This window comes from Mastacembelus armatus, chromosome 14 (genome assembly GCF_900324485.2).
Source record: "Mastacembelus armatus chromosome 14, fMasArm1.2, whole genome shotgun sequence".
Taxonomy (NCBI): Eukaryota; Metazoa; Chordata; class Actinopteri; order Synbranchiformes; family Mastacembelidae; genus Mastacembelus; species Mastacembelus armatus.
The window spans coordinates 10,235,442-10,253,252 of record NC_046646.1 but is presented as its reverse complement, the minus strand read 5'-3'; the positions used below and the strand labels follow the sequence as shown (position 1 = coordinate 10,253,252).

At 39.0% G+C, this 17,811-nt stretch overlaps 1 protein-coding gene across 3 annotated transcripts; it reads right to left on the bottom strand.

Annotated features, from left to right (window-relative positions):
- Positions 1 to 346: 346 nt before the first annotated feature.
- On the bottom strand, positions 347 to 16,385 carry pld2 (phospholipase D2). 3 transcript variants are annotated; one of them, XM_026328955.1, is made up of 24 exons: positions 16,220 to 16,385; positions 12,402 to 12,565; positions 12,155 to 12,282; positions 9,709 to 9,851; positions 9,484 to 9,577; positions 9,016 to 9,081; positions 8,864 to 8,922; positions 8,509 to 8,754; positions 8,266 to 8,409; positions 8,083 to 8,166; positions 7,904 to 7,982; positions 7,695 to 7,805; positions 7,373 to 7,582; positions 7,081 to 7,237; positions 6,885 to 7,003; positions 6,535 to 6,648; positions 4,639 to 4,743; positions 4,159 to 4,247; positions 3,433 to 3,546; positions 2,281 to 2,327; positions 1,849 to 1,983; positions 1,129 to 1,282; positions 751 to 868; positions 347 to 614 (listed from the first exon to the last, which is right to left on the bottom strand). In XM_026328955.1, the coding sequence occupies exons 2-24, from the start codon at positions 12,532 to 12,534 to the stop codon at positions 390 to 392; spliced, it is 2,874 nt and encodes a 957-aa protein (XP_026184740.1). In that variant the 5' UTR covers positions 12,535 to 12,565; positions 16,220 to 16,385; the 3' UTR covers positions 347 to 389. The 3 variants fall into 3 exon arrangements, with proteins under 3 accessions (XP_026184740.1, XP_026184741.1, XP_033181443.1); XM_026328956.1 differs by having other exon boundaries at positions 16,324 to 16,343; XM_033325552.1 differs by having other exon boundaries at positions 16,102 to 16,223.
- Between the last annotated feature and the right edge of the window lie 1,426 nt (positions 16,386 to 17,811).

Below are 17,811 nucleotides of genomic sequence, written 5' to 3'. Positions count from 1 at the left end.
CCAACCTCACAATCCTCCTCTTCTGACTCATACATTCATTTGTTTGTATTTTGCACCACTACCAGCCCTGCACAAGTCAGGAAGCAGACACTGCCATCAAGAACAAACTGTACAGGTTAGTACAGCCAGTACAGAGTGATCTATTACGGGTTATCAATCATCCTAAAATCTACATTTCATTATGTTCAAATATGACCATTGTCAGTCAAAAACATAGTATAAATATCACAGATTCACTGATAAATCATGTTAATGTGATGAAGTGCCAGTGTTGTAAGTACTTAAGTGTACTGTGCAGAAATGTAGGTGAGCAGTTTCTGAAAGGAGGAGCCTGTGGCACAGCAGCCCTCTAGCAGTTATGTAGTGGTCTGATCTGGTCTGAGCTGCGGTCATGTCCACAGCTCTACAGGAGCCATGCCCTCTTTAGTGGCCCGTGGAGGCAGCAGGTTCTCCTCACACAGGAACTTCAGGGGGAAGTGGACCAGCAGCCCTCGGATGGCCTTCAACTCCTCTCTGGCCTGCTCAGGATCTGTGTCACAAAGGCGCTCCTTGTTGGAGTACTCCTTTAGCTCTCGCGTGTTGTGGACAATGTTGTGGGGCAGGCATTTAAACACCTGTATCACAGCAGAACCGCAGCACAGGCCAGCCAATGGGAACAAAGGAGAGGTAAGAAGACGAAAATACACAGTGTTGCTGTAAGGAATCAGGAATGTCATGATTTAGGATAGATCATTATGGTTTCATTCATACCTTGTCATAAATGGTGGCGTTCAGTTTAGCAGAAGCATTCCAGACCAAGAAGAAGAACTCGTCACTAATTGGATCATCAATATTGATACTGGGGTCTGAAGAAGCTCCAACAAGAACACTGGTAGGGAAAGGAAATTGCAGCCAAAGGTTCAGCAAACACACTACATTTAAACAACACAAAGGGTCTGTTAATGTACTGTTAATGTCACAATATGGTTTAAACATTTTAGATCCTTCACAAGAAGATGTATTACTTTTTGCCCCAATATGTGAGATGATCTTCTTTTGAACCAAAAACAAACAAAAATTTGTGCTAGTCTTAATGTTGTCATGATGGACAAACAGGTAATATATATATGTTAACTTTTTTGTCCTGACCTGAAACACTCTTTACGCAGAGCGAGTGTGAGGGGTCCTGCCTGGTACTCCTGCCCCCCCATGATGGATGGGACTCGCTCTTCATCTTCCACAAACACTGCCAGCTCACTGTCCCTATTGCCCAGCATACTGCGGTCATTGATGTTGGCTGATCCTGGAACACAGGTAGAAAGTACAAACATTCATAGGCAAGCAAGTGCTCATATATGCTGAAATACACATTCATAGGTTGAATGCTTTTAATTTACATTTCTGTGACCAGTTGGAGATGTTTGGTTTCACTAGCAGTAACTTAATACAGGTCCAATACAGTATTATAGACAAGTAAACAGTAATCAGTGAGGTGACAACCCATAAGATAAAATGAATGCTGGATTACATGCATGCATTTTAAAACTGGTGAAATACTGACCGAAACGGTGACTGATCTCAAAATAACATCCTTACCCATTTGTGCTGCTTTCATTATCTATACTGCTCTTGTTATTTCTCCTAATCTTTCATATTCATGTAGTTGTTCGCTTGCACATTCTTTAATTTTACTGCAGTCATATCTTCCAGTTTTGAAGCCACAGCTAAAATGTACTGACTAACCTACAGTGTAGTTTCCTAAATGTAAAAACAGCCAGCAGGGATGTGTGAGGTTTGTGGAAGGATATTACTTGTCATAGAGACAAGGTCAAAACAATAATCTGTCTTTTAATGCTGGTGTTGACTCACCAATGATGTAGCAGCGGTCATCAGCAATGAGGGTCTTGCTGTGAACATAGATAAGCTCTGTGACCAGCGACTGCGAGAGCTCGGAGTGTGTTCTCAGGCCGCAGAATGTGATGTACTCTATCCACTTTTCCTCAACTTGCGGGACAATTAAGAAACACATCATTCACTAGATGTCATATAAAAATACATTGAAGTGATGATTTAAACAAACTCATAGAGGTACATGGGCCTTTTTAAATGAATATGAAAAAAAGATCAACAAGTCAGGGATGAAAAATGAAGATGGGTGAGCAGATACCTAGTACGAGTAGCTTCAGTTTAAAGGAGGAACAAGAGGAGAAAGAAAGATACATGTTAGAGAGGAAACTGGTGGTATTTGATGTCAGGTGGGTTTTTCAGTTGAAACAGAAGCAGCAGTGACACAACACTAACCTTCACCAAGTCTTGTCAGAATGGAGTGCTCCCCTCGGCACATGGTCCTAGGACATAGAAATCCATTCAAATTAAGCAATTACAGAGAAGGAAAATATAACACACACTTAAAACAAGTAAGAAAACAATAATTCACATTCACATCTGTGTAAATTGGATGGATTAATGCAAAGAGTGATAATGCTGCCCTGGCTCCACCCTGGCAGTAACAAAAGTCTGACTAGGCTCTTGATGCATTATCACCTAATGCAGCTTTAATTTAATAAAGCACTCAATAAACAGCAAAGCTGTAATAAAACAGAAAGCTGTAAGCTTCTTTCCAGTTGTACTTATCTTTGATAGAAACCACAGCCTCATGCTATTAAAACAATTTTAGAGTGAAAATTGCATTGGAAAAAAAAAACAATTACTGTACAATTACTGTACTTCTTACCATATCAATGACATGTCTTATATTACATAGCAGCCAAAGAAATGGGAATTTCATAAATTCTGTTTGCCAGTGTAGCCTTTGACAACTTTCCTGCAATTAATCCTACCTCCATGGTGGTTATAATGTTTAGTTTTTCAGCAATACACATATGAAATGATCTCAAACACATTCATCCATCCATCCATTATCTATTCCCACTTATTCCTAACCAGGGTCACAGGGATCTGCCGGAGCCTATCCCAGCTCTCTTTGGGTGAAAGGCAGGGGTACACCCTGGACAGGTCACCAGTCCATCACAGGGCCACATAGAGACAAACAACCTCACACACTCACACTCACTCCTATGGGGAATTTAGAGTCACCAATCAACCTGACATACATGTTTTTGGACTGTGGGAGGAAACCAGAGTACCTGGAGAAAACCCACACAAGCACAGGGAGAGCATGCAAACTCCACACAGAAAGGCTGGGTTACGAACCCAGGACCTTCTTGCTGTGAGGCAACAGTGCTAACCACTTATCCACTGTGCTGCCCTTCTCAAATACATAGAACCAATGAATATAAAATACAACTTCACATAGCTGAAAACATATTTGACTGATGAAAATTCAAAGGTTGTTTTGTTTTGGTTATTTTAGGTCATAGTGCTTGGTCTCTTATATCTATATAAGATCTATGTGCTGAGTGCAGAATGCTAATCAGAGGAAAAGGCTCTTACCTGTATGTGAAGTGCAAAATAGCCTGGATGGCATTTCCACCTCCTGCACTGATGTCTCCTTCAAATCCAGGAAGCAAAGGAATCACCACAAACACTCTGTACTTCTTCTGCTCTCTGCAAGTAAAACACAATGTCTACATGTCATGTACATTGTACTATTTAAACATCAACACAAGTAGACTATACATTCGATTAATTTGTATTTATATTGAATTTTATAATTGATTAGTTAGTTAAACCTGCTGTTATATAATACAATTAATTTTAACTAATGAGTTTCTCTGCTTTGTTTAACACAATATAATCCAGCTTGACCACAGATTGCATGGAAAGATGCTTTTAAAAATGTCTACACTACCAGTCAAAAATTTGAGAACACCTCAATTTTAACGCTTTTTGTTGAAATTTCCTGAAGTCTAATGTCTCAGTGTAGGCCTGTTCAAATAAACAACAAATAAAGTATTGGACATGACAAAAAAGCATGGAATCAACAAATCAACAAAAGTTGTAGAAATTGTTTGCACCAGCTTTCGAGGCTTCATTTAATTTCACTGCTGCAAAACAGCTCTAAGTTGTTAACCTGTTACTTCTTCCTCGGAAAAGGTCTTTTTGTATAAACGTACATTTTTTTTTTTTGTACACAAGCTTTTGACCAGTAGTGTATATACAACATGAATGAAGTGCGCACATACATACAAACTCTTGCTAAATACACTCAAACCACACCTGTGTGCTCGTAGGATTCGGTTCACAATTGCGTCACCAATCCCATTGTGAACGTTCTTCCCATCGGCACAGCTGATGAAGAACTGGTTCTAAGGGCAGAGAAAAGGCAGATGGTGGCTCAGTATGAGGTGAAGGCTAAAACAGGTAGGTAGCTGGCAGAGAGGGGGATGAGTTACGACTACATTCAAACTAACGACACCTCATGATTAGACCCACATTGACCACAGATCTTCTCAGTGATGTGAAACTAATCTGTCAAATGGCATATAAATAAGTAACGATCACATGCTGACACTTCATTAATAAGAGAAGGCCAACGTACAGTACAAACGGTACAGACGTGGATCAGCAACTATCAAATGCACAAAATTTGATTTATTTAAATGTGCTATAAATTACTATGTAAATTACTAGGAGCCATACATAATAAACAGTTAATATCATTCAGGTATATAAGGATGTGAGGTGTGCCCGCATTACCTCAATGTAGATATAATGCTCGCTGTTCTCAATGGCGTGGATGTAGGCTTTCTGAATCGAGTTCTCACAGGTTCCAGCTGACCATCGATCAACAGAGCGTAACACCTTGAGAAATGACATGGAAAAACTAAATATCTCACATTTCTGGACATGAGTATTCTTACCTATGCCAAAGTGGCTTTACCCTAAGATAAGCTGTAAGACATGGTATCCTTGTCTTCACTTGGTGTCACCAAAATAAATGCAAACACTGAAGTACTGGTGCATGACAAATAAGCTTAAGATGATTTTCGACACATATTACTAAGCATAAGTGAAAACTGAAACTGTTGCGTTCATTTTTATAGTTTTCTATATTCACAATGTATTGATCTTGCTCTTTGCATCAATTTCCACCCAACTTACATACAGGTTTAGTTTGGAGGATGCAGCTTTAACAAAGCACAACAAAAGGGAGCAGACCATTTGAAGCTCTAACACGCCTCACCTGAAACCTGAACACGGGAGAAACCAAGCCTGGTTGGAAAATTGAACATAATGGGGATTGAGGGTTAGGGTTACAACCCACAACAGAGTAAGAAAATAAAACTGTAGAAAATAATTTTGAGTTAGAATAGTTATGCATATAAGAGAATAAATGTTTTTTTACATGTAGCAGAGACTATTTCCTTCGCTGTTTAAAATGTAATTTAATTTTATTAGCTAATATGTCAGGTCTATTTTTGTTAGCTTGTTTTGGATTTAGTGTATCCTCTAGTGGACAACACTGATTAAGACATCTTTACAAAGTTCCCTCGTGAAGTCTTGTTAGCTATATTTTAATATTAGATTAGGAATGAGGATGACAGCCTAAATTTCATGCCAGTTGTGTTGTTAATGGTGTGTCTCAAAATCTGGATGACATTTCCCAGGAAGCCTGTTGAAAATAAGATGTTTACTCTTGTTCCCCTTCCCTGTCTTTGGCAGTGTATTTATTTTCTCTGGCTTTATTGAACAGGATAAACATGTTGGAAGAGAATTTGTTCCACAGGCTTCACTGTTACTCGACCATCTGTCACCACAACAAAAAAAAAAAAACAAAAAAAAAACTGAATCCTTGAGCTGAATTTCAGAATCTAGAACAGTGTCTCTTTGTTACACTGTAAATAACCCACTTGATTTCCTGATAGATTCGACTTAAAAGGCTGAGTAGAAACCAACAGGCGCCTTCAAGCTTCTTGGCAGTGGTTTTGTTTCAATAGGATAATGACAGTAATTTGATGGAATTCTCTAGATGAATATGGAGATGACCAGCAGCACTTTTCTAAATGCAAAATATTGGAATTTATTAATGAAAGGTCCCTTTACTTTCCCCAGTGGAAGATGTGACGAATGTGACACATGTACATTAACCCAGACTGTAAGCACTTTATTGCAAATAGTAGTTCTCTGTATTTCCATGAATTAAATAATAATACATTTAAATGACACATGGTCAATTTTCTGTGCAGAACACTGGCTCTAATGTGAAGCTGTTGTGATTCTCTGGTGGACGCTACAATCCTTGGCAAACTTGTTTACAACTTGCCACTGGTCTGCAGCAGTGATACAGCTAGAGAGAGTTTTCATCTGAAATACCAACATCACTTGGGAACAGTGTCTGTATAGGAGACTGAATGTGAGCCTGAAGGCTTCACCTGGTGATGTGACTTGATTTGTCATCATTTCAAAAACAGATACAGACACCAGATAAAAGATTAATACTCTGGTAAATCCCATAGCATGCAATTCGTCCATCATTAACTTATTTTTAGATTCACATATTTTGAACACATTTTTCTTTTCTCTAATGAAATCTTTGCACAGGTGAGGCACAAATAGTTACATGATGTTTGATGAGCATGTGTGCAGAAATACCTGCACTTTAGCCTTTTTGGACCCAGGCACAGTAAATGAGAGGGAGTCAGCAGTACAGCGAGACTTGGGAAGAAGGTAAGGGTAGAATTCATCCTTGTACTTGTTTTTGAAGATCTAGAGAAGATGAAACAAATTAATAAGGCCTGACTTTTTTGTTCTTCTTGTTAACCTTTCCTACAGAAATGTACAAGAGTTTAATTGTTTATAAAGCTAATTCCAGCAGAGCAATAATCTCCCATTCTCTAAAATGATGGTGATGTTCATAATGTTATTATGCTAACCAAATGATATTTAGAAAAAATGATGACAATAAAACCTACATAGCCAAAAGACAGAACTCTGAGTCTGACCTTGGTGAAGTTCCAGCGCTGAATAAAGTGGCGGGCTACATCCCTGGCAGCTCTGCCATGAATAGCTGTAGACAGATCACGCCATGGCATGCGAGGAACTTGAGTACGGTCGATGTTATCTGTAAAAATATGAAAAGCAGTCTGTTCAGCTCTGTGCTCACAGGGATGGAGCCTGATGGAGATTTAGATAATGTACCTTCAAATGGTCTGTCCAGTTGGACCCAGTCCTTCCTGATAAAGTTGCTGTAGTCTTTGCCAAGCCACAGCTTAGTGTTGCCAGTCAGATCATCAGGGTGCCGCTTCGCTTGCTTATTTGGTTCAGATGGTTTTGGACTTTCAGCCACAACATTATCCTGTTTAACAGAGACATCCATATGTTTCTGCAGGGTTTATAACATACTAAAAGACATATGAATTACTGTAAACATATACAGGCTTGATCAAATGCAATCAACTAGCTGGAAAGACAGTTTTTAAAATGTTCTTACCAGTGTATCTCCCTTTGGCACCTCCTCAGTTACACTGTTTGATGCCTGTCTCAAACCCAGGTCGGTTAGCCGATAATGGCTGTCATCCCATCTCCCAAACGCCAGGTCAACCCCTCCCACAAAGGCTACTGTTTGGTCAATGGCCACCATTTTTTCATGATGGGCCCACAGGAACACCACAGCTGCCACATGGTCAGGGTGTCTCATTACCTGATGTATGTCAAAGGGAGAAAACTGACTTTAAAGCAAGATACGTGGTTTCTTTTAACTGCTGTAACTGTTCAGACATCTTTATATCAAATTCTGCAGACACATGCCAGACCTTGATGTTGGGGTGCATATTCATTAGAGTCCTCTTGCTGTGGTCACTATTGATGCCAAGTGCTAGTTCCACCTCTTTGTAAAGCAGAATACACACTTTGACTCCTTGTTCCTGTAGAAAGCATTTCAAAGAGAGGAGATGCCATTATGAAAGTACAAAAAATATAAAATTAGAAAGAAGGGAACGAGATGAGACGTGAGGAATCTTACTGCTTTGCGTTTGAGTATCTCATCTAGGCGCCAGTATTTATCAGTTGCTGGTCTTTTCAGGAACACTTCAGGGCTGAGCCTGAGAGAAAAGACACATAATGCTCTTAATTTGAAATATTTTAATGGCACAACATTTTGTTTGGTAAAACTACAGCTCTTCAGATCTTGGTGACACATACCACCAATCTGTGATGAAGATTTCCTCCTTAGCTTGCTCAAGAGCATCAGCCAAGTCTGCAAAGTAGCCACTTCCATTCACATACCTTCAAACAATACCAACAAACCGCAAACGCTTGTCAAATGAGAACAAAATCTGACAACAGATGATAGTAAATTTCAAGAGACTTTGCACAGTATCTGACCATTTAGTGAGTGCCTTCTCCCGTGGTGGTGCAAACCCCTCAAACCGCTGCACTTTGAGAAAATCACTGGATTCTGCCAGCTGGTTGATTTCATGACTCCACCAATGCGACTGTCTATAGCTGCTGCATTTGATGATCAGACTCCTGAAGAAAAATAAACAAACGGTGCACGTGTCACGGCCACAACAGGACCCCAGGCATGCACTGTAATCCTCAGTACGTACACAGACACAGCTGACCTACCGAGTGAAGTTCTCAATGCAGACTCCGTATTTAGTGTCTGTGTAAGCCCGGCCTACTTTCACTTTGAACTCAGGGTCAAAGAGCAACACAAAATTGATGCAGCCAAAATCTCGGTTCATATACATCAGGAAGGAGTCTTTCACCACCAGCCAGCGGTGTGACCAGCGGAAACAGATCTGATGATGGCCGATGCAGTTCAGGCCTTGGATCCGGTGACCGCCCGACCTCTTGAAGATGGGCCCCTCCCTGAGACAATTTGACAGATGTCAAAAAAAAAAAAAAAAAAATCTCTATCATGCACTGTGTCATTTTTCCATTGTCCCTGTATCTAATACACTCAACAGGGTTTGCTTACAAGCCTTTGGGTCCCAGATCAGTGACAAAGGAGAGAGCACCGACGGACAGAAATTCCAGCTGAAAAACAAACGAGAGCCATCAAGCTGCATGGCATCCACTTTGTACAGGTAAATGTCTTATATACAGTATGTTTGCATTCAATGTAATTACCATGCTCTGGTCATTCTTACAGAATGTGTTCTCCAGTAGATCATTAAGGTACTCTTCAAGGTATTTCTGCAATAGAGGAGGAGGTTACAGTAATTCAGTTTCGCAATGCAGCTCAGACCAGGAGTCAATGGGATTCCCTGAGACTGTATAAACCTTATAAAATGACATGTTTTTGTTTGGTTTTTACAACAAACTTATGATATAATTTGATATAATAACTATTATTACAATAAATGACTGCAATGAAAACTTAAATTTAAAAAACAAAACCATGGCACTTCTATAAAAGTACCATTTTTTTGTGATTAACAGAATATGTAAGAATCAACTCAGCAAAAAGCTTGTTTTTTTTTCCTCTTAATATGTAGTTACTAGAACTCAGATCTTCTCTATTTAAAGTCAATTTTTAAAGCATATGTGTGTGTATGTGTAATTTAGAGGGCATTGTCTGATTGGTGTGTGTAATACCATTTTGCTAGAGGTCCTTCTGCTCCGTTCAGTCCCATGAAGGCTGGGCAGGCTCTCTGACATAGCTCTCAGTTGCTGCCTCTCCTTTGCATATCTTTGAGAGAAATTTGAATATTCTGAATAGTGCTTGAGAAATCTGACATTAAAAACTGAAGGCAACCCATAACTCAGGTTTTGACTGCAGGTCATTTGTACAATTTAAAACCAACACACTGGAACACCAACCTTCCCAGAGGCAACAGGTTAACCATCATTTTGTGCTTGTAAAGGTCTCGATCCAGCTCCTGGAAGTGCTTGTACTTCCTCTTCACTGTCCAGTGGAACTGGCCGTGTGTTAGCCGCACCGTGTACAGGGTGCCTACACGGACCTGGATGGACATTATTACAATGATGAACAGTAAGCATTATGCTGAAAAAAAAAAATTACAAATGACTTTGAATAAACCTTAATTTTTATCATTTTTGCTGTTCCTTCTTATCGGTCATAGTAACATTTCCCTCACAGATTCTGTTGCTGAGATTTGAACTCTAATGTCAGCAGCCACTGAGTCAGCCCAATGTGTAATGTGAAAAAACCACAAGAGATTAGACAGACAGGCAAGTTTATCTCTAAACCACTTATTTGGAGGTTAACACACCCAAAGTGCTAATTATAGTTATCAACTGCACTCTGCAAACTGTACATAGTAACCACAGTAAATTAAAGTTGAATAGTAATGTAGCTCGTACACATATAATAGACATGTAAACTGAACAGTTTGCGTAACATACTGTTCAGTTTTACTTCATACACACTACCAGACAAAGGTTTTAAAACACCTCCATTTTTCCATTTTATATTGAAATTTAAGCTGTTTAATCCCAGTGAATAACCTGAAATGGTACAAAGGTAAATAGTAAACTGCCAGAGGTGAAAAAAGGGTTTAGGTTACAAAAATCAAAAAATAATGTACTTTTATACAAAAAAAAACAGGTTAACAACTTAGAGCTGTTCTGCAGCAGTAACAGTAAATGAAGCCTTGAGAGCTGGTGCAAACAATTTCTGCAGCTTTTCCTACAACCTTTGTTGATCACTCTCTGTCTGCAGAAAAGCAGTGTTGGAACAGATTGTGTTAGTACACCCTCTTATGAAACATTTGGATAATACTGTTCTGTGGCAAATAGTATATTGTTCTCATAATGATGAGAAAAATGTAATGAACAAAGGAAGACAGACAGACCATCATAACCCTTATAAGAACACTAAGGTCAGTGAGGACAGTTTCCTACACCATCAAAAGACACTTGGAAACTTGGAATGAGGTCTGGCAAACCCAGACTTAAACCCCATCGAGCTGGTTTGGGATGAACTGGACAGAATGGTGGAAGCAAAACAACCTGCAAGTGCAACACATTTGTGGGAACGTCTACAACAGTGTTGGGAAGAACTTTCCGAATAATATTTGATGTCTGCTGTAGAGAGAATGCCATGGGTGTGTCCAGATGTTCTACAGCTGTGCTCATGACTTTAAATACCCCTGCCTGGCACAAGCTGAGAAATGCTGGCTATTTTTAAAAGCTATAAATGAACATGCAGAAAACTTTTCTTTATAAGGAAAGTGGCCAGATATTATCTCTAGTGATTGCAGTTGTCATTATGATTTTAAAAAGGCAGATTTTTATGTCCAAGTGTTTGTCATATGCTTTATTTTTCAGAGTAGGCCTACACTAAACTGCATAAACTTCAGTAAGAAATGGGAAAATGGGGGTGTTGTCAAACCTTTGAAGGTTAGTGTACATAGTTTCATGAACATGGTGAATATGTTTCAAATACAGTCACACTGGGACATTTTAGAGTTTCCTCTGACATGTCTGTTTTTGGACTATAGAAACTGAGACACAGGAAGAACAGGGAACCGGGCTGATTCAGCTGTTCTTAGCAGTATTTTTAGTTAAAAAATGCTTGGATACGTAGCCACGTCCCATTAGACATCTTGTGCTTTTTATTATACTGTAAATACCTATGCAGAAGTATAGGATTGAAATTTAGGGAGAATGGATTCAAACTGATATATGTCACAATCACACAGTGATCTTCTGATAACTAATCAATCCAATCACCAATCAACACTACACTCATCAGTTTAACCCTAACATTATGTCTGCAATAAATATGAAGCAATTCATCATATCATTTCCAGCATGTCTCGGGCTGATTAACAGCAAACTAATACAACAGCTGAGCCGCCTGACCCAAAACACACCGGTCAAAGTTCAAACACCTAAAAAATACTTCAACATTTACACAATATAGGGAAAGCTGCCTGGGATTACTTAAAACAACCCACTCACATGTTTAGTAATAAAGTGTAATGTGCAGTTTTACTACTCTAAATGATTTGATATGATAATGTCATTATGGGAAAACAGGTCAGATTTAACTTAGGTTTGTTTTCAGCAAATACTGAAAATAACATTGAAATCAGCAGTTAGAGATGATTACACTCTGGTCTATAGGTTAAATAGTAGAAACTGATTTTGATGAAGATGAAGAGAATGACTACTCAAAGATGCATTTGAGTTACTAAAGGTTATTTAAGGCTTTCTATAAATATACTGTAATCTTTTATCAACCACCAAAACAAAACAAAACATGACTAATGAATGCCCATACAGAATAACATCAATGTACCTTAGAGCGCGTAGTGTATTTCTCTGTATTGTCCACTTTGCATGTAATAGGGACACCAGACATTAAATAAGGGACATCTGCCTCCTTTATTTCTGGAAGACGATGCACCACCAGGAAAGGACGCCCCCCTGTGGTTTGGAATATTAGAACATTTTAAGGAAATTCTTCTGATGCTGTTGCTACAGTTTCTCTGTGGGCAGATCAGACTTAATATCAATGTATTTTTAAAAAAGACAGTTTTTCTTACCACTGCTGGATAAGAGGCCATCTATCTCATCTGGACTTAGATTGTGGATATCATGTGAAAAACGCCTTCTACCAAGGTTTACTGCTGCGGAGCTATGAGCCACTGGCTCAATCACATCCTCTGGACTCCCCATAGCACAGCTGCTGCAAGTGCCAGCTGGCCTGCTGTAAAGACAAGAAAAGGGAGATTTATATTTCAGTAACTCAACAAATAAACAATAAACTGGTTTCAGTTTTTCAATAAGGAAAATAATGAGTTTATTTTTTGACATAATTATCTAGAACTTGAACAAATTAGAGGCCTGAAGTAAGATAAAAGTACATCCCTTTGATATCTGCTTACAGCATGGACAGCACTGTATTATTAGCATGAGCAGTAGTGTAGTGCAGCAGTAGTGTTTGCAAAAGCAACAGCAATACAAGGAACATAAATAATTTTATAAGCAACAGCAACTGTACTAAAGGCAATAACGCAGCAACAACAGCCATAGCATTAGCAGATCACACCAAACAAGAGAAACACATATGTCTACCATGTCATATGTCTACCATGTCTACCATGTGGTTTACATTTTTGAAAAAGCAGAAGAATTCGTGAGGTTATCTAACAGAGCACACAGGATCGTAAAGTGAATCTAAACTATGATCACACAGGAAGTAATTTAGTATTACACCAGTCAACCACATGCAGTGTAATATTAGGCAAAGCAGAGTTACAAGGTCAAAGACAGAGCCTTTATGCAGGTGTCTTGGAGTGTTTACCTGTTAATCGGGTCATCAACAATGAGACATATGAGAAGTCTAGGACAGTGACCAGTGAGTGAAAAGGGTGTGTGCATATTGTGTGGGAGGGTGTTTTGAATGGCTCATAATCTTTCCTTAGGAACGAGTACGAAGAGGGTGTGTTGAAATGACGGTTAGACATATAAGAACAGATTATGTTGTTAAAACGTCAATTATGATTTTGATTCCTTCAAAATACAAACTCCTCAAACTATTGTTGTTTACAAATGTAAAGCCTTGTTTGCACATACTGTGTTGACTTTTTTTGCTGCCACATTATTGCTGATCTTAACGTGGCATGTTGTCATTCTAATAACATCTACTGTTTAAACTTTGCCAAATTACTTCCCTTGTACTCCACAGAACAGGCCTGTCTTGTAAAGAAAAAGAATCACAAATATGTCAACTAACCAGAAAAACCAACCAACTTTATGGTACATTCGAAAAAAAGAGCCACTTCGTATCTGCCGGATATATGCCGGATATATGCAGGAAACTACACATGAGACTGAAAAATAAAACGCAGGTAAAAGTAAAGGTAATATTGAGCAGTGTCAAGATAGCTGTACTGTGCTAGTCAAGGCTATTGGCAGCATCTCAAAAATCTGAAGAGAGGCAATAAAAACAAACACCAAATCATTAATGACAGCAATAAAACAACCATTGCTCATCACCATGCAATACATTAAAACAAGTTTGTTTTTAATAGCGGTGCATTATCTTGTAAAAAGTAATAAAACTCAATATCGCTATGGAAATCAGCTACTGGTTAGACAAACTATTTGAGATGTGAAGTTATTAGTAGTACAGTATAGTACAGCCATAGTTTTATTATGGGTCTCTGCTGTGAAAATTACATAATTAGAAAAAAATAGATGTTTTGTTCTCTATTTATTGTTATGATTTCATTCATAGGAAATACCGTATTGGAATCAAGTCTTTTATTGTGTGTGTATCTTTCCAGTTCTATATGATGTTGGCACAACATCTGAGCTAATATTTCCATGATCTGGTGAAGAACTGGATGGATTCTCATTAATGTCAGTCTTCACCAGATGTTGCTATGGTTACCAAGAGAGGAACAAGATTTATTTTGATTGCCACAAAAACCATTTTAACATTGCAACATTTGCTCACAGCTGTAGTTTCACTTTTTACATTTTTCCCACTTATAATTCTGCAGCTTTTTCGGGGGAGCATTCAGTCATGAATCACTTTCAACCGTTTGTTGAGACAGATATGTTGGCAAAACAACACCTATTGTCAGTTGAGTACTGTCAACATCGGGAACAGCTTTTTCCCCCTCGGTTCACTCTTCACTGACAGATGAAAAGCTAGCTTAGACCTGCCACTAAAGCATACATTATGATTGATACACTGGCTTTCATGAGAAAACTGAACACTAAATAAACAAAGGTATAACTGCAATCAATCTACAGCAGACTGTGATGATCCATAAACATTTTAACATTTGATATTAAAGGCAGAGGAGTCTGTGCTTTTCTTTGTTTTTGGCTTGTTGGGGTGAACCTTTGTCTGTACTATTTACTCAGGTTTGCTGTAACGCTATCCTCACTCAGGGTCCTCTACAACATGAGCCAGACTGGCGTGCTCTTACTGAAAGCCAAGCCAGACATTGTTAACATCTCAAAAAGACAACACTGGATCAGTTACCACTAAATGCTGTGGGCAGCAGTGACGGACAGGTACAAAGCACCTATGTATATGTAGCATATGGAAATGTCGGCGTGGTGACTCATAGTGATTTTAACAAAAAAAGGGACACCTTGTTGACATAGTGTCACGTCTTCGTAAAGCTACCCTGTAACAACAAAAAAAACCGAAAAGCCTTCTGTTCTATAGGTGATTATGTTTCCGTGTCTATAACCATCTTAAAACTCGATGTTATTCATTTTTTATGGGTCCTGTGACTTGACCTACAGTACCACATACCTGCACATAATCTTATTCTGATCAGGCAAATGCACATCTCCAAGTTTCTTTCACTCCAGATTCGCGGGGTAGTCACCTGGAACAGTTTTCCAAAAGTCCTAAAGGAGTTCCTACATATGCTGAGCTTTTTCTCAAAATGTCAAATTTGGATTCATCAGCCCAAAGTACACAGAACTGCATCATGAAGGGCTGCTTCACACAGTCTGGGCCCTAATCTGAACTGTCACTAATGGGTGGTTCCTGAGGCTGGTGGCTCTAATGAACTTATCCCCTTGCAGGAAGCCTTTAGTCTTCTCCTGGGCTTTTTGCTTCCTACATAATTTCGCATGTCACTTCATAGTACTGGTATAGGCCACTATTAATCTAAAATGTAGAAATAAAACAACCAAACGATGAGAAGCTGTGCCCAAACTTCTAGACCGGGAATCTACTGTAATTCACAGACTGTGTTAAGTGCAGAAAGAAATGACAGGATGTGAACAATCGTCAAAAATTCCTACATGACCACAAGAACAGTGCTGAGTCAACCCCTGTACTAACTAGATATTTTCTGATCTCTATAAAAGACACTTTTCCACATTGCTGACCCAGTGTCAGTCTTTTATTTTTATTATTTTAACGTGTCTTAACCACGAACCATGTTACTTATGAAAACATCTGAGAAAAAACTCGCATTATTATTCACTTCTCAGTGAGTTGGTGGGATTTCTGACATCTGCGTGGAGTGCTATTGCTCAATCAGGTTAAGACTGAGTGTTTTTAAACTTACAACAGGCTTCAGCTGTAAAGTCTTTTGAAACATATGACAACTACGTCGCTACGGAGTCGGAAAATGATCAAAGCTAAGTTTGGTCGTCTCCACCCTTCCTCCGTTTTCCTACAGCTCCACATTCCGCAGAGAAACTACACTTTCGTTTTCCAGACCTGGGGTAACGCGTAACATACACCCCAGGACGGGATCTTACTGTTTGATGTTTGTTATCGAGCCTCGGTCACATCTGCAGCTGGACCGTCTTAAATCGACAGCACAGCCAGAGGAGAGAAACGTGCCTCCACCTCAGGCCTGAAAAGTGGGGTACTTACTGTCAGGTCAAGCCACGACTCAGCAGGCACAGATACTCCACATACCGGGCAAAGGCGATAAAATATACATTCAGGCTAAAAATAATCCTTCGCCCTATTCCAACCTGTTTTCCAGCAGGGTGGCTCGTGTGCTCTTGGTAGGTGATGTGTGCTCTTAGTCCCTCCCATCGGGTGTGCGGCCGGACAATGTGAGGGAAATGAACTGTGGAGTCTGCAGGATTTATCATAGCTAGCGCAGCAATACTCTCATGCTTTAGACATCATTCGCAACAAAATATCACAGTACATGGAACCAAATTGTGCATTTTGTTTGTTTGTTTTTTGCACGTGTGTGACAAGCAAACAGACGTGAACTGGGCTGTTGCTGCTGCTGTAAACATAAACTTGAAAGACAACTCCTGGGAGGGGTACACGGGGACATACAGGACTGTGGACGGGATTGTACCCAATTCATTTATCTGTGTCGGCCTGTGCCACGTGAATCCCGACAAATGTCACAATGTCAAGAGATTTCCTGGTAGCGTTTTCAAAGTAAATGCCTCGCACTGAATTTTTGTCTGTTGAATAAAAAACAAACTCACATCTGATGTGTGTTTTAGAAACAGCCCAGTATTTTATATAACCTTTATATTTATAATCTCTAACGACAATTCTCGAATAAAAAGAACAACATAAATAAATAAATAAAATGTACACCAGAAGTACAGGTCGCGCTAGCTTCCGTTCACAGTTATATCACGTCTCTTGGGGCGCTGCCGTCGTTACCATAGAAACATGTTCACCCGCAGGCATACGTCACCGGCCGCCATGTCGGACAGGCTAAGTTAACCTCCTAATGCATGTGTGTGAATTAATGAAAATATTCATAACACACTGAGTTTACCACCTTTTTCAAGTAGTTTAGTGTGTTACAACCGTCAAAAATGTATTTATAAAATATGACACTTGGTTACATAAAAAAAAAAATCCTTTGTAATTGGAAAACTATTTTTTTGTTATTTTGGAAATAATGAATAAAAAAATCATCACATCATTGAAACAAATAATAGTAAATAATTTGGGGTGCTGAGGGAAAAGCAGAGCGGACATGAAAGCTATGATAGCTTAAGAGAATGATGAACTTATTGTTATACATCAAATTCAACACTTTCTGTAACAATAACATCTCATATGGTAGCCTGTATATGAAACGTCCCCTACTGTTTGTTCTTGAACATCCAAAAGCAGCACAAAAATCTGGTCTTTTCTTCTATTGAAGCTGGCAGAACAGCCAGACTGCCCCAGGTAACAGGTTCCTAGAAAATCTAATATTAATATGACAGCTATGTTCTTTGATTACATTAGTACTACTACTTCCTATGTACTGAACAGGACAATATACTTCTTATATACTTCTAAATAGGACACTGACCCTATAAATAATCCTGCCATATTTCTGAAATAACTATCGTAACTAATTTCTGAAAGCTTTATGGTCAGTCTTTTAGATAGGCTAACAGTTCAAAACAATTAGATATATCAGTAAATTTAACATCGAACTAAAAACTGAATAAGTGGTAACAGTTTGAGGCAATTTACAATAAACCCATTTA

Coding starts and splice junctions, on each gene's coding strand:
- pld2 (XM_026328955.1), bottom strand. CDS start 12,534: ATGGGGAGTCCAGAGGATGTGATTGAGCCAGTGGCTCATAGCTCCGCA. Junction 7,583..7,694: donor ATATGCACCCCAACATCAAG/GTCTGGCATGTG, acceptor GACATACATCAG/GTAATGAGACACCCTGACCA. Junction 1,984..2,280: donor TCTGACAAGACTTGGTGAAG/GTTAGTGTTGTG, acceptor TTGTCCCGCAAG/TTGAGGAAAAGTGGATAGAG.